The 17,762-nt window shown below is 31.3% G+C and overlaps 1 protein-coding gene across 1 annotated transcript; it reads right to left on the bottom strand.

Annotated features, from left to right (window-relative positions):
• Window positions 1–7,611: 7,611 nt before the first annotated feature.
• Window positions 7,612–14,282, bottom strand: LOC140886734 (potassium transporter 10-like). The gene is made up of 8 exons (XM_073293498.1): window positions 13,650–14,282; window positions 13,049–13,274; window positions 12,236–12,481; window positions 10,897–10,947; window positions 9,418–9,678; window positions 9,144–9,311; window positions 8,762–9,016; window positions 7,612–8,670 (listed from the first exon to the last, which is right to left on the bottom strand). Exons 1-8 carry the CDS (start codon window positions 13,773–13,775, stop codon window positions 7,658–7,660), a joined length of 2,346 nt encoding a protein of 781 aa, XP_073149599.1. The 5' UTR covers window positions 13,776–14,282; the 3' UTR covers window positions 7,612–7,657.
• Between the last annotated feature and the right edge of the window lie 3,480 nt (window positions 14,283–17,762).

Here is a 17,762-nt window from a genome sequence, read left to right as displayed (position 1 = left end):
TAGAACCACAAACACAATTACTTACAGCATTCAGTTGTCCAAAAGGACAGTATCAATGGACTGTATTACCTTTCGGACTTAAACAAGCACCAGGTATCTTTCAAAGATATATGGATGAATCTTTTAAATCATATATAGATTTTTGTTGTGTTTATATAGATGACATATTAATTTATTGAAAAACACTAGATCAACATTATAAAGATCTCATGACAGTATTAGATATTTGTCATAAAGATGAAATTATACTTTCTGAAAAGAAAGCACAATTATTCAAATCAAAAATAAATTATTTAGGATTACAAATAGAAGATGGAAAACATTGTTTACAACCGCATATACTTAAGAAAGATTCATGATTTTCCTAGTGAAATCAAGGATAAAGATCAATTAAGAAGATTTTTAGGATTATAACTTATTCTGGAAATTACATTAAGAAACTTGCAGAAATCAGAAAACCTCTTCAGGTAAAACTTAAACAGGACTATAAGTGAAAATGGTCGAAAGAAGATACTAATTACATAGACACTATTAAAAAGAAAATAATTAGTAATCTTCCTGAATTATATTTCCTTCAAATAAAGATATAATAATAATTAAAACAGACGCTTCAGATGAATACTGGGGAGCATGTTTAAAAGCTTATACTGGAGAAAGAAATTTAGAAAAACTTACTAAAACAGCTACTAGAAATAATGAAGAATTATGCAACTATACATCAGGAACTTTTTAAGGTGCACAATTAAATTATCATTCGAATGAAAAAGAATTATTAGCTTTAATATTCACAATTAGAACTTATGAAATTTATCTTATTTCTAAACCGTTTTTAGTAAGAACGGATAATATGAATTTAACATATTTCAAGACAAGGAAAATATCAAGAAATGCAGGGAGAAATGCAGCAAGGCTAATTAGATGGCAATTGGAATTGAACCATTATCAGTTCGAGATCCAACATGTCAAAGGAACGGATAATTCATTACCCGACGCATTAACCAGAAAACTTCATCCAAACTATACTATCCGTAGTAACGAAATAACAAAGGAGATCCTAAGTGATCCAGAAAATGACTGTGAGTCATCCGAACATGCCTCAGAAAGCATGAGGAATATAAATTGATGAAATGAGATTTATATTCAGAAACATGAATTATTTTATGACTTTCAGTCATCCGAACATGCCTCAGAAAGCATGGGGAATATAAATTAATGAAATGAGATTTATATTCAGAAACATAAATTACTCTTTGAGTAAAATAATCAATTTAAGATTGATTTAATTCTTGCAAAAGAATTTATAAATGCAATGATACACATAATAAAACTATCCGAATTACTCACGAAAAGAGTTATTTTACTAACCATTATATATATAAATATGTTTTCTTGTGCAGAGTATAATCAAGATGGAGCAACTAAGTCAATTAAAAGAACAATTGATTGAATTGCAGGAAGAAATTCAAATTCTTCAACTAAAAGAAAGGAATTTGAGTAGAAAAATTCAAAAGACAGAAGAAAAGATGATAACTTCATCATCATCATCCTCACCAAGAACACCAATCAAAATGGCAACTCCATTTGACAAAATAATGGAGATAAAAGAGAAACAGTCAGCGGTCACAGCCAATACTGACAAAGAAAAAGAAAAGAAAAAAGAACCGGTGGACACAGCCAGCACCGAGAAAAATAAAAAAGAAGAAAGGACGTTTAAAAGTGCCCTTGAAAAGAAAGAAAGAAAGATGGTCAATCTGCGACCACAAAAACCAATTTTTGATAAAACAAATTTTCCAGAAAAACTCAAGACTGAATTCTTTGAAACACTAAACTATTTGAGAATAGCCAAACCATCTGCAGAATCTTGGCTACAAACTTGTGACACACAGAGCATATCAAGAGCAAGAACACTGCAAGGTGCTCCAGCGCATGAAGTCGCAAGATTCTTTTCAAATGGATTATTAAGTGGATTGGAAGTCAGTCCCAACAATCAAGAAATAGAACTATTTCCATATCAGTTGAGAAATAGTATCATCCAGTTCAAGAAAGCAGTCTTTAAGGACGATCCAGTATTAACATTGAGTATTCACTCAACCCTTCCAGATTGGGATGATAACAAATTCTATCAACCAATGGTATATATTCAATGTCGAAAACAAAAAGACAAGTTCTTATTCGAATGATCAAATGAAGAGAAACCAGTAATGGATATCTCAACACTTCCTGAGATAAGAATAAAGACATTGATTGATATGATCTCAAAGACAGGAAAGATTGATGGAAACTCAAAGGTTAAAATAAATTTTGCAACCAGTAAAATTTTATTAACCACTGAACACAAGGAGACAATCCAAAAGAAAAAACAAGCCATGTTAGCTCAATTCGAAGCTCCAATCTATGAAGCAAGAGTTGACATGACCCGAGAAACCCAACAAATGTTATGTCAAAGACTAAGAACAATGATTTCCACTCACAAATGTGGACATTGCCAACCCATTCAGACAGAAGAAGCAGCTGTCAAAGAGGACAAACCAGCTGTCAAAGAAGACAAACCAATAAAGAAATGGTCCGAATGCACCAGTGATTCAGAGAGTGACACAATGTAAAAACAAATAAAATCGTGGACCACACCACATGTTAAAGGCATCCACTCAGATGTAAAATGAGCTGTTTCCATTATGTAGTGTCGGGTGGTCCCCCTCTTTTCTTTTATTTTTAATTATGTATGCGTTTCTCCACGCCTATAAAAGGAGATGTTTTGTGCTGTAAAAAGAGAAGTGAAGTTTGAGTATCTCTCTCTTCTTAAAGTTTCTTACAATCTGGTTCATACAAGACGTATGAAAACTATCAGAAACTAAGAAACATAAAATTAGAAACAAAATAAGCCTTATGGCTAATAACTAAACAAGCAGGGCGTAAGGAGGATAAGGTTGAAAACCAACCATTGAATATTCATTGTTAGAGTAAACCTGGAGATCCATAGAGCAAGTACCAGTTGATCAAGTGATCGTTAAGGGAAAGCAAGGATTTGGCCTCTACTCAAAACCAAGATTCATTCAAACAAGGTAACCTTCCTAAACCTCCTGCAGCCCTAATTCAAAGAAATAGTCAAAATACATTAATCATGTCATCATCCTTTATAAGAAATGGAAGATTAATAATAAAAAACTGGTTCGAAATAGAAGATGATCATGAATATGATACATTTCATGAATATCGTTTAAATACTTCTGATTTAACCATATTTAAATCAATTTATCAACTAAAATTTGTATTAATAACCCATGAATGGAACCAAACTAATATGAAAACATTTATCTGTTATAAATAAATCAGATCTGTAAATCCATGAATAAAAAAATTCATAAGAATTTTAAAAATTCCGCAACCTGGTATCAGAGCTTAAATAAAGCAGATTATTAATGCCTTGATTAACTTTAGATATTGAGATTAAAAATTTATTTGATAAAATAATCTTACTAAAATATTTATGTCAAATAGATCAATTATGGAATAAAATAAAAGATCTCCAAACCTTTTATTTCAAAAATCATAAAAAAGAACATTTTTCAAGCAACTGAAAAATGATAATTCAAATTTCTGAAAACGATGAAATTGAAGACATAACAATATGTTATGAATAAGAACAAACTTTGTTATCGAAATCCGATCAACAAAAATAAAATAATAAAATAACAATTTTTACTAAATGGAAAATGTATGAAAATACAAAAATAAATATCTTTAATTTATATTCTCAAAATATAAATTTTGATATAGAAAATTGTGAAAAAAATTTGAAACATCTTAAAAATTGTCAATCTTCAATTGATAGTTTCGAAGATTTTCAGAATTTATTAGAAGAGATAGATTCAACAAAAAGGCTTTTAATAGCCTTAAGAAAATTAAGAAGTTCTATCATCTGTTAAAATGACAGAAGTAACAATTCCAAATCAAAACAATCAGATCGATGAATCTGAAGAAAACCAAGAGTATAATTTGAATATTATATTCAATCAAAGTAAGTTTGCTGAAATACAAAAAACAGGGTTTTCTAATTCAAAAACAAATCTAATAGACCAACCAGGAATACTAAGTAAGATTTCAAATTTTATTAATCCCAGAAAAAATTTAATTTATTATTCGATTCGTACAAAAGAACGATCTTGTAAAATAAATAACGAATCAAGGTCTAATACTCTGAAGTTATTAACAACTCAAGATATTAATACCATCATGGCAAAAGCCAGTGAAAAAGAACGATCTGAACTGAAATATGTTCATATCGGAGGAATTAAAATAATAATATCAGCTCACTACCGAGAAAGAATATATATACCAATTGAAATAACAGTTCGTGACAAAAGAATACGTAATTTCGAGGATTCTATCCTTGGAAAAATTGAAGGAAATTTATGTTACAAAAAGATGAAATTTTGTATTTATCCACAATACAATATATCTCTTTTTGATAAAAACATAAATGACGTTTTAACATTAGATTATTACTTTTATAGAAATAATCTTATATTAACATAAAACCATCCGATCAATATAAACTATGTTGTCGGTTTAGCAATAAGTAATAATTCTCAAACAGGAATAATTTCAGCAAAACCAACTATTTCTGTTGAAAGAATGTTTGAAAATATTACAAGAATTGAACACCCTCGAAAAGCATTTATTGAAGAAATAAATCCCTATAAATGATGGAGTTCAGATGACCTCCAAATCACAAAACAGTCTGTACCAAGAAGATCATTATCATTTGCTAGAAATGATGAAGATATTCTTGATAAGATTGGAACCATGAATCAAAATATTCTTAAAATTAAACAATCTATTGTTAATGAGTCAACCTCATCGCAATGACGTCCTTAATAAAATTAGAAAAAGATCTAGGAGATTTAGAAAATAATATTAATAAGATCAATCTATCAATACAAGAATTAGAGAAGAATTTCAAAGAATATATTGATTTAGCAACGACTAGATTAATAATTGAACAAGAAAGACATAGTAATGAAATATTAAAATATCTTAAGGAAGTTCTTCCAATAGATAAAGGAAAAAGAAAAATGGAAGAAGAACCCCCATTCAAAATTGAATCATGGTATAGAAATTCCCTTAGTTATGGCAAACATAAGTATGGAGATGTTTAGTGAAACCGACTCATTTGATTTTGAACAAATAGGAGTAAATACAGAAGAATTATATCATTCACATCAGGACTCAGAACAATACAGAGATATGGATATTTCAGAATCAGAATCTGAAGATGATTCTAGACCACGATTAAATCTACGAACGAATGTAGAAGGTAGTGGTGGAAGAGATGATGAAGAATTTAAATATAACAGAGACCAATACTCTGGATCTTATAAAGATGTTAGAGATATTCTTAGAGAATAAAAAACATCAGGATTTGTGAAACAGAATATCTTAGATTTAGGTTGTTCAACAGCCAAAGAAAGAAAATCAAAGATAGATCATTGGGCAAATGAACTATCAGTACAAATTCAATTAACACCATTATTAGACAAAAATGAGAATATTTAAGTTTTAACTCATGAGATGATAAAAATGACACTGGTAGGAGCAGTAAGAACTTGGGCTGAAAACCTAGTAATTATTAATCTACCACAAGGAATGACAGGACATCGATATTTCGAACTATTTGTTGATGCCTTGTACCAAAATTTTTTAGGAGTTTCTAATAATGATGCTAATTTGGTAGCTAAGAACATAGAACAAAATAGAGCAATCTTTATTTTAGATAATATTAAATTATGCAATTTATGTTACTTAGAAGAATTTATTTGTGATTATGAAACAAACTATTATCAATTAATAGATGCTGATAAAAAGGAACATTATAAACTAAGTATCTTTAATAAGATACCTAATATACCTATAAACAGTAAAGATGAATTCTTAACTAGTACTTATGCTAAAACTTTAGGAGGAGCTATTAAATTCATCAAAGACATAATAACAAAGAAATGTCAAGAAGTAACACTAAATAAAAGAATCTCTAAATCCTACAAACAAAACAATAAACTTTGTTGTGACAAAATGGAATTCACAGTAAAAGAATACGGTTGCAAAACACACATATCACACAAATATTTAAAACGACAGAAACAGAATAAATTTAATAAACCTTATAAATCTTTTAATAAGAAATTTATTCCCTATAAGAAAAAGAAATTTAAAAAGAATTTCTTCAGAAATCCTTATAAAAGAAAATTTTATAAAAAGTTTGTTAACAAAAAACCACCTTGCCCAAAGGGTAAAAGAAAGAATTGCATATGTTGGTTGTGCAACGAAGAAGGACATTATGGGAATGAATGTCCAAAACGAACGAAAAGAAAAATAAAATTAAACTTGTTGAAGAAATATATACTATTGAATTCTATCCCGTAGAAACAATTGAATTTTCATCCGACGATGAAAATATTTATTATCTTGATGAATCAAGTGAATCAGATTTTGAATTCGATTCCACATTTGATAATTCAAGAAATAATAATGATTAAAATAATGACAAAAGCATTTTCGGAAAGACAAATATAGGGAGTAAATTAAAAATTATGTTTAATTTAGGGAGTTATCTATAAGTTACCTTTCTATCAACGCATTGAAAAACGTGATCAAACACAAACGCATTAAAAACTTCAAAACGCCAAATTGTCGGTTCAACATGGGGACCCGTGTCTCACTGGCTATTCATGTTTGACATTATAAAATTATAGACAAATAAAAGAGAAAAAGATATATAATTTTACTACATTGTTTGGTAAAACAAATTGAGATGTATTCAAATGATAACGCTAATAAGGAAAAAAAGTAAAATAATTTAATGTTGTGGTAAAACCAAATTGAGATGTCACATATATCCTACTTTTGTCAGATAATTTTGGCAAACCGTACATGGGCATAGACGAGTTGGTAAGACCTGAGGTGACGTGAAAAAAAATTCCCCAGCGGTGCGGGTTCGATCCTCGTGTGGAGCATATTCTCTGCTGAAATATTGTGGGGTATGCTCTGTGGATTGGCCATGTTGCTCCCTCCCTTAAGTCTATGCCGCTCGTGCACATCCTTCGATTTAACCCCGCACGAGCCAATCAGCCTTTAACTCATGTGAAATGGGATCCCCTTATGAGTCAACCCTTTAAAAAAAAAAAAAAGGAAAAAAAAGATAATTTTGGCAAACCGATTTAATTCGAATTGCGGGTTCTACGACTCTTATCCTCCTAGTGCTGAACATGTCAAAAATTACAAGAAAGGGAGCCCATGTTAACTTGACTAAGCCAGAAGTCTCTAATATATAAAAAAATGTAATTTCATAAGAAAATACGATGATTACAGTTCTAATATACAGCACACGATTTTGATGAATTCGAAGAGAGGAGGGTTATATCACTGAACCACTTAGTTATTATAGTGTAGCATAACCAGTATCACTTATGCATGTATTCACACACGAGATGAACTCTTGTTCTTTTCTCTACGAATAACAATTACATACAGAAATAAACCGTAACTATATGGTCATGAATTTTTTATTTTTGGAAATAATTGCAACCACAATTAATTTTCCTAGCTTGGGTATCTAGTTACTAATTTTTTTTTATTAAAATGATTAAAGTAAAAAAAATTATACATAAAAAACCTGTCCAACATTTAACAGGCTTTCATGAGGTACATGAAAAATCACACTATTCTCCCTGCAAATCTTCCTAAGAAATGCATATATGTAATCGATAGCTATCTTCTTGGGTATAATGGAATCCCTCCTTGCTCTCACTACTGTGTTCCCCAGAATGTGGACCACCCCAGAATCCCTGCAACCACTCAAGTACTCCAATTCATCCACCTCCGTGTCTCCGTGCGACCCTGAGCTTGAAGCAGCAGGCACAATTCGGCTTGACGAAGAAGCTGTAAGATTTGTGGTCGAAGTGGACGTGTCCGTGTTACCTTGCAGCAGGTACTCCCTCGACTGCTGCGTTTGCTGTCCGTATAAACTGTACTCATCTGAGTCCGAACAACCCTCCATCATGGACTCGAGCCGAACAAACGTGAAGAGATTGTCAAACAGCTTTTTCTCGAACTCCTCGTCTTTCTTGTGTAGGTCCTTGTAACCGTATCTTGCCACACAACGGAACATGTGGAAATTCTTCGGTCCTATGCGTTTCACGAGGAATCTCTCGTCTGCTGGAACCATGTACACTGGGAGGTACTTCACACAGACAAATACCACCACAGAATGTATAGCAGGCAGGTTCGTGAGGAAGTGTGAGAAAATATGAGGGACTCCACTAGCTAGCTCGGTGTACACGAGTCCAATTCCAGGAACACGGACCAGTCCAAGGCTTGGACCAAGGCCTAAAATCCAAGCCATGGAGACCTTGCTATGCATCTCGAACTCATAGCGTTTAACTGAACCATAATGCCAAACGTACATTATGATGAGAAAGGCAGCTGCAATCACCAGAGGGACCCAACCACCTTGATCGACCTTGAAAAGCATAGCGGAGAAATATGTACACTCGATCACCAGAGAAAAGAAAGTGAAGAGTAGGACGAGGACCCAATGGCAGTGCCAAACTAGTAACATTATTAGTGTCATGAGAAGAGTGGTCACAAGCATGACGATCACAACTGCAGTACCTGTCTCACATAATAATAAAAACGTCGTAGAATCGACAGTGGATACTAAATAGTAAATATTATTGACTAGCAGTGATGCATTATAACTCACCATAGGCATTGCCAATTTGGCTTTGATTCCTAAATCCAGCTGTTACAGCAATACAGAGCACCATGAGGATCCAATTGATATCAGGAATGTATATCTGCCCTAGAAACTTCTTTGATGTATGAACAACTTTGACTCTTGGAAAACAACCAAGGGCATGGGCCTGCTTGATTATTGAAAAGGTAGCAGATATCGTGGCTTGACTAGCAACTATAGCTGCTAATGTTGCGATAATGAACACCGGCCAATATATTCTGTCTGCATAAAAAATTCAATAGATTTAAAATTTTGATAAAGATTCGATATTTCTGAATACTTCAAGGCCCCTCTTATATTAAAGCAATTCTCAGAAAAGTGTCAGAATATAAGGGTCGACCATATATACCTGGAATTGAACGGTAAAATGCATCAGCCACATGATCTTTATTTAACGTGAGGTATGCTGCTTGACCAGAGTAAGCTAATAGAAGGCAAGGAAATACAACTACAGTAAAAGCAAGCTGTATAGTAGATACTGGAAAATGAGAAAGATCAGCGAAAAGTGCTTCAGTCCCTGCAAAAGAAGCATTGGTGTATTTAAATAATTGCTCTTTAGCAAACTTAAGAGTGATAAAAAAAGACACCAGAATCCATTCAAAGGATGGAACAGAGAAAGATACCAGTGATACTGAGCATGATCCCTCCAAGGGATGTCCAACCATCTCTCCGTCCTCTCTTGAAGTAGCGATACATGTGCACAGGCGAAAAGGCTCTCAGAACTGATTTATCATATGTACATATATTGAAGATACCGATGCCTCCAATCAAGAGAAACCACAGAAGAACAATTGGAGCAAAAAGCCAGCCAACTCTATCTGTGCCATAATGTTGCATGCTGAACAAACCAACTAATATGATTACAGCAACAAGTACAACCACATCTGTATTAAAGAACACGGCTCAATCTCACATAAAGGCCATAAACAGAATTTTGTGGTGAAACTTATACATGATGTCAGAGTAAGAACAAGAAAAGTAATATTAATAAACCACACGTAAACACGCACACAGATAAATATATGTGTGTGTGTATCAATTTCTAGTATAAAACTATGAATTAAGGGGTGAAGTTTTTGCTTTGTAAATACACATGTTTATCCTTTTATTCCATATTAATGAGTTATTAATGAGGATTATAAAAGGAAAAATTACAAAAAAAAAAAAAAAAAAAAAGAGACCAAGATAGAAAAATGCAAAGAAATACTAACAGGGACATTAAATGTAATCTCTCTTAACTCGAACTTTAAGAGAGGTTAATATGAGTGTAGTAGCCTCTCTTCACTCCTAATAACTTGAATTTGTGTGTATTACAAAAATCTTATTTGATGTTATTAGAAGAGTTTATTTGACTTAAGCAATTGGTTTTGTAAATTTATTTGGTCATTTCTGTTGACCAAATTTAACTTACAGATGTTAAACACACTTGTATCATGTCACAATTTTCTACGTACGTATTTACAACATAATATTTGGTTTAAATGTAAAAATTTATTTGATTAAAAGTGAATTGTGACTTTGTCTTAAAATTTTAGTTTAGTCTCACGTATGCGGTATGTTTTTAGATTACTTATGTACAATTAATAAAGAGAGAAGTTTATAAATTAATCATATGACTGAAAGTAAAGAAAAACTTTAGTGTCTATAGCAACCAAGATAAAACTGATTTAATTTCATCATTACTTGGAAAAAGTGAAAAATGTTCATGCCGTTTGCATCTATGCAAATTGAAAGACACCTAACATAAGTAAAATTTAATATATTCACAAAGAGATACAAGGAAAATCAATTTTTAGATTCTTTTTCTCTTCCATTTGAATTTTAATAATTTAAATTAACTTAAAATTCAATTGTGTCTATTTTACTTCAAATTTTATCAAGCTCATTTAACTACAATAACTTCCAAGTTTTATTATCACCCACAGTTACTTGTACACCGATACTTTACGCTTTATAATTATATTGTCTCCAAATTTTAAATTTTTATTATATCTAATTGGTGTCTATGTGCATCGCACTTACTTTCTGCTAGTATGTGAGTGTGCGCTCGTGCGTGTATATATGAATGGAACGGTTCAACTTCAAATGTAGGTTACACATACCATTGCTCATCTTTGGGTGGTCCACCTTGATACCTCCAGAAGCTGAAAGAACTGCAGCAATATTTTTTGTCAAAAAAAAAAAAATCTTAGAAAATGAAAAATAAGGGGCAATAAGGAGGTTTTGTACACAGCAGATGCTGAGTAGAATCACCAGTATCTTTCTAATAATAGTCAGTGTTTTGTTAATTTTGGTTTTAGACGGTCCTAGCAAACAAGCAAAAGACACGATATGAACTGAGCAGGTTCACAGATTACTTTTGAACACCGCAAAAGAGTCATTCATCAATCAAGAAGTCAAAGCTTCTATTGAACCATGTTCTGGAATCAATTGATCAACATGATGCTCACATCAATACGATTCTAGCCACACAAAAAACAAACACCACTTCCACCATTGCATTTGCTCAAGTACATTTTTCATTTTAAAGATATACCATAACTTCAATTTCATATTTTGGTTGAAGTAAAGTTCCATAATCTCCTTATTATCAAAGGTTTATTAAATTATAAACCCCATAAAATATTACATCGTGTCCAGCATTTGTTGATTATATAACAAGGACTCGTCTACTGAACTTTGCAAGTGAAAATTTTTATTTGGGCTTCCAACTCAAAAAAATCATGCTTTATTCCCTTGTGTTGTATCAATAAAAGCTGAGACCTTTCTTTCGATCCACCTAACTTTTCTTCATCTTTTTCTTCTCAATATACCACACCAAAATTCTCGTTTCCACTCTTTTCATTTCAAAGTTCAATATACAATTTCCCAAAGCCTATTCCCTCCCTTTTCTCTCTGATTTTCATTTCACAAGTCAAATCATGACTAGCATGTTCATACAAATTGACCTTTTTCCACCTTTGTCTAAGAGGTACATTCAAACACCATGTTAAAATTTCCTTTTCCCAGTTTCTCTAGTTTTCATAATATTTTCCAAAGGAAAAGGGAGAAAAATCACGTGTAAACAAGTAGTATCTTGCACATACTTGTGCCATGTAGACAAAATCCATCAGAGAGGAAATACCATGTCCAAGTCAAATAAATATGCATTTGCTTTCTCATGTGTGTTTGCAAAAAATTACTATGCCCTACAGTTTTTTAAAATTGTGATTCAGGGGGCAAGTGAAGAAAAAATAAAATAAAAAATTAATTGTTCATCCATATATACACTCTCTCCTCTCCTGTTTCTAGATTGTACTAGCGTCCATATGCACGTTCTCAAACAGTCAAGTGTGCTAAAGGCATAAATGGTCTGTTAATCGGAATAGTCAAGAATGGTGATGCTTAAAAAAATTGGACAACACCACAACAGGGGAAAAAAATAGATGCAAGATACAATACCAGATATAGCAGGAGTGAGAATTCCATCACCAATCACCATGCATGTGCCAACAAGGACTATCAAAAGAAGGGCGTTCCTTCTGAAAGCATGTGCCTCCAACCATTTCTTTATTTTAGCAGGAAAAGATTTCTCATGGAATGTGCTACGACTATAAGTTGTCAGTTCCTCATCAGTACGATGCTGATTCGGAATGATTTTCACTTTAGCATGCCGACAAAGTAATGAATAAAGAGCAAAGGTTCCTCCTAAACACAAGAGAAGAAGAATTTACAAGTGCTATTATTATTTAATATCAACTTTAGGCAAGCAACAACTAGCTTATGCAAGCTTTTGAAGAATGGAGCAGAAACTGATGACAAACATAATGCCTCCTAATTTTATCCACTTGGTGCATAACAGATAATATATACTGATTTCATCAGTGGCATAAAATCAACACGCAAACAAGTTTAGACTAGAATAGTAAGTACAAGTCTTTAAATATGCATGGAAAAATCCTGTATGATACAGGTGAAACAGGGTCAAACAGATCAATATTGAATCAAGTGTGTTACCCGGCGACTTGATTTACCAAGACATCCAAAATAGGGTTTTCGAATGTTCACACGTTTCCCAGCAAGTATTTTGTTTGCTTCCGAAATTATTAATTTCCAGGAGTATGGTGACAACAGTACTTTCCATTCACTTGAAAAACAGCGTAAAGAAATTTCAATTCCCAAAACCAGAAAATCTCACAACAATCATGGCAGGTAATATAAAATTCACCAACTAATAATGGTAACGCAAAGAATTTATGGCATACAACAGCTTACCTTGACCATTATCATTTGCTCTACACACGATGAATACATATTTAAGGAGAGGTATCAGAGTGAGGGAGTATATAATCAAAGAAAGGGCACCGACAACATCCTCCGTGTCTTCAATTCCATGAGGAAAAGTATTGTAGAACACATATAAGGGCGATGTACCCAAGTCTCCGTACACCACTCCCAGGCTCTGGAATGCAAGCCTCAAAAACAAAATTGCCGAGAATTTCTGTTTAAAACAAAAGAGGATGAAGTAAATGTCTGACAACATCATCAACAGAAGCAAAGTAATCCTCTGATTTCCACATTAATATAGAACAGTAGCAGCTAAAAACAACAGAGCAAAACAACAGTGCATACTTTCCAACATAATGGAACAACATATAAAATTGCAGACAACATTGCACAATAACACTAACCAATCAAATAAATAAGAGAAGTAGAGACGAAATCAATCCCAAAGAATGAATGCAAATGAATCTGACTCAATGGCACCAAACCAAGCAACCGATTCTAGTTTGTAGCTGATTGAGATAGTAACTACCACACACACATATGCTATAGGCATTTATTTACATGAAAAATGAAAGAACGGCCCTTTTACCTTTTCTCTGTACATATTATTGAGTCTTCCAGCCTCCTCATCCATTGGCTGATCAAGCTTTTGATCCAAATCCCACATACTTCCCTTAGTTTCATTGCCTTCGTCGATTTCCACTTCAGATGACATCTTGTTCAGTCTTTATATTAAATAAATTAATAAAAGCTAACTAAACCGGAATCAATCTCCGAGTCCGAGAAATAAGCTCCCAAGAAACCCGATTTGAAAGTCAGACACGAGTACCAGAAGAAACAAAACACACAAAGTAGGAATTTTGATAACTATTCACTTATGTGGAGCTGGCTTTGGTATTTTATTTATGGTTGGTCAACCCAATCTCGGCCACCCAGGCACCTATGAAGAACTTCACACCGAAGAATCTTAGAGCTTTCAATGCCACTCCACGCCTCAGTAATCGAACCTCAATCTTCCGACCCACCGAGCAAAAACTTGAAGGAGGCTATAATCCCAAAAAAAAGATTTTATCTTTTTTCGAAATACATGGAATTAGAGTGGGCAAATCTTGATATCGAAGTATTCCGAGAGATGTGCATTATGTATAATTTCGAACGAAAAATTGAGGAAAATATTTCATTTTGAGAACCATAAAAGAAAATATTTTACAAGTTGAACCCAGAAAAAGGGGAAAATAACGGATATAGTCTTTGTCTTGTTTTTAATTGAATAGATAGATCTGAAAAGACTATATTACCCCTGCTTTAAGTGTTTTCTCTCTTCTACTTTTTTTTGTTTCACGTGCGTTGTTTTTTTCTATCTTCTTTTCTCTCTCTCCCCTTCCTCATTTTCCCTCCTCTTTTTTTTTTTATTTTTGTTAAATTCACCAAGCGGTTGATCGCTTTTCTTGCCCAAGCGGTCGACCAAGGCTTGGGCTCGGTTCCCTGCCCAAGCGGTCGACCAAGGCTTGGGCTTGGTCGACCGCTTTGACAGCTTGGTCGACCGCTGGCTTGATCGACCCAGACTTGATTCAACCCAAACCATTGTTTATATATTTTATTGTATAGTATTATTATTAAAAATTTTGGTGGTTTAGTGGTTAAAGTCTAGGAGGAGAGAGGAAACCTGGAGAGGAGAGAGGGAAGGGAGGGAGGAGAGAAAATGAGGATTGGACATAATTTTTTTTTTAAAAATAGAAAAAAAACCAAATTACCCTTAATTGAGATCTTTTGATTGAATTAAAAAGTCTAAAGTCCCTTTTATTGAATTAAAAACAAGACCAAACCTATATATTTAAATGGCCACAGAAAAAGAACTGCAAACAAGGAAACAAATAGACGCACACATGGAAATCACGGTCGAATTTTTGTTTGGACATGAATTAATCTTATTTGGTAGGCTACAATTTCTTCTTTTATTTGGAAATGAATTACTTTTCTTTATATATATAAAAAACGTATTCCAATTAATGTTATTAAAAACTGACTAGAAACTAAACTACTGATGTTCTTTGTCAAATGTAAGATATGCTTTAAAAATTTTGAAAACAATCTCTTGAACACTTTGCAAAAATTTTAAAGCATAACTTACATTCGATTTTCAAAGAACATCAGTAGTTTAGTTTCTAGTCAGTTTTTCATAACATTAATTGGAATTCTTTTTTATATATATAAAGAAAAGTAATTCATTTCCAAATAAAAGAAGAAATTGTAGCCTACCAAATTTGCAGAATTTTTGTTTGAAAGATAATTTTGGCAAACCGATTTAATTCGGATGCATGTCAAAAATAGTGAGGGAGCACATGTTTATACTTGATTAAGCTAGGATTTTACGCATACAAATCATCGATACACATGTCTTATGTGTGTAACAAAATACATAAAAACTGCATTAATAAAAATTGAGAAAAATAAGAAATAAAATATATATCTTACTTTTTTTTTGACGAGAAAGAATAATCTTTATAAATGAGAATTAAGCGTCACTCATTTTTCATTACAAGATTAACAGATAATTAGTCAAGTTTGATTTGAAATTATCATTATTTTTTAACTTAATTTTTAATAAAATCAAAATTATTAAACAAAACAGTCATTTTATATGGCTTTTTTGTTTTTAGCCATTAGATGTTTTGTTATTTATCAAAATGACACTTACTTTGTACCTTTTGATATTCTTTTATTTACAAAAATGACACCCGCTTTATAAGGTATATCTATTTTTTGTGAATATTTATTTAGGAAACATTATATTTTTATTATTTTTAAATTTTACGATTTATTATTTATTGTCTTTATTAAAAAAACGAACTGTACGAATACACAACGCGTGCAGCGAAATACTATTATATATCTATACTATATCTATATCTATCTATACCTATCTAAAAGAGTGAATAAAAGGGAAAAATTTTACGATTGTGAATCATCGACTTGGTCCTTTTATTCTCTTGCACATGTATTCATAATAAATATACTAGGGATAGAAAAGTAAATATACAACACACATAGTACATTTTTTATAAGGACATACAAGTAATCAAGATTATTAAACAAAACAGTCATTTTATATGGCTTTTTTGTTTTTAGCCATTAGATGTTTTGTTATGTATCAAAATGACACTCACTTTGCACCTTTTGATATTCTTTTATTTACAAAAATGACACCCGCTTTATAAGGTATATCTATTTTTTGTGAATATTTATTTAGGAAACATTATATTTTTATTATTTTTAAATTTTACTATTTATTATTTATTGTCTTTATTAAAAAAACGAACTGTACGAATACACAAAGCGTGCAGCGAAATACTATTATATATCTATACTATATCTATATCTATCTATACCTATCTAAAAGAATGAATAAAAGGACAAAATTTTACGATTGTGAATCATCGACTTGGTCCTTTTATTCTCTTGCACATGTATTCCTAATAAATATACTAGGGATATAAAAGTAAATATACAACACACATAGTACATTTTTTATAAGGACATACAAGTAAATTTTTGTAGGACATTAATTAGTGTCCCATAATGGTTTAATATATCATATTATTAGGCCTTTATTATTGACATTTAATTTTTCAAAATGGTGTCTTTTACAACTAATATATATATATATATATATATATATATATATATATATATATATATATATATATATATATATATACCTATCTAAAAGAGTGAATAAAAGGGCAAAGTTTTACGATTGTGAATAACCGACTTTGTCCTTTTATTCTCTTGCACATGTATTCCTAATTAATATACTAGGGATATTTAAGTAAATATACAACACACATAGTACATTTTCTATAAGGACATACAAGTAAATTGAATAAAAGGGCAAAGTTTTACGATTGTGAATAACCGACTGTCATTTTATTCTCTTGCACATGTATTCCTAATTAATATACTAGGGATATTTAAGTAAATATACAACACACATAGTACATTTTCTATAAGGACATACAAGTAAATTTTTGTAGGACATTAATTAGTGTCTCATAATGTTTTCATATATATTATTATTAGGCCTTTATTATTGGCATTTAATTGGTTAAAATAGTGTCTTTTACAACTAAAATATGAATAATATGTACAACGATATTTTTTTTATTGTGTGAATGAATTATTATATCAATTATATTAGTAATAAAAATATGAATTATATATACAATGATATTTTAAATTATTAAATTTTAAAAATAATAAACAATGCTATGTTTAAATAATAATGATAATAATCATAAAATAAGTTTAGAAAAAATGATATTTTAATAGTAAAAACAAGTATCAATAAAAAAACAAAATTTAGGACAAGACCACCGTTACTTAACATGACGATTTCATTTAATTTGTTTTCATATAAATTTATTCATGGTATGCAATTTATAAAGATGATATTTTTTTGAATGTGTGAATGAAATATTAGATCAATTATATTAGTAATTATATATACAATGATATTTTAAATTATTAAATTCTAAAAATAATAAACAATGCTATGTTTAAATAATAATAACAATAACCATAAAACGGGTTAAGAAAAAAATGATATTTTAATAGTAAAAACAAGTAACAATAAAAAAAAAAATTTAGGACAAGACCACTGTTACTTAACATGACGATTTTATTTAATTTGTTTTCATAAAAA

Source organism: Henckelia pumila, chromosome 3 (genome assembly GCF_033568475.1).
Source record: "Henckelia pumila isolate YLH828 chromosome 3, ASM3356847v2, whole genome shotgun sequence".
Taxonomy (NCBI): Eukaryota; Viridiplantae; Streptophyta; class Magnoliopsida; order Lamiales; family Gesneriaceae; genus Henckelia; species Henckelia pumila.
This window is presented reverse-complemented; position numbering and strand designations above follow the sequence as displayed.

Coding starts and splice junctions, on each gene's coding strand:
- LOC140886734 (XM_073293498.1), bottom strand. CDS start 13,775: ATGTCATCTGAAGTGGAAATCGACGAAGGCAATGAAACTAAGGGAAGT. Junction 9,679..10,896: donor CCACCCAAAGATGAGCAATG/GTATGTGTAACC, acceptor TCTTTAATACAG/ATGTGGTTGTACTTGTTGCT. Junction 9,312..9,417: donor GATCATGCTCAGTATCACTG/GTATCTTTCTCT, acceptor CTTCTTTTGCAG/GGACTGAAGCACTTTTCGCT.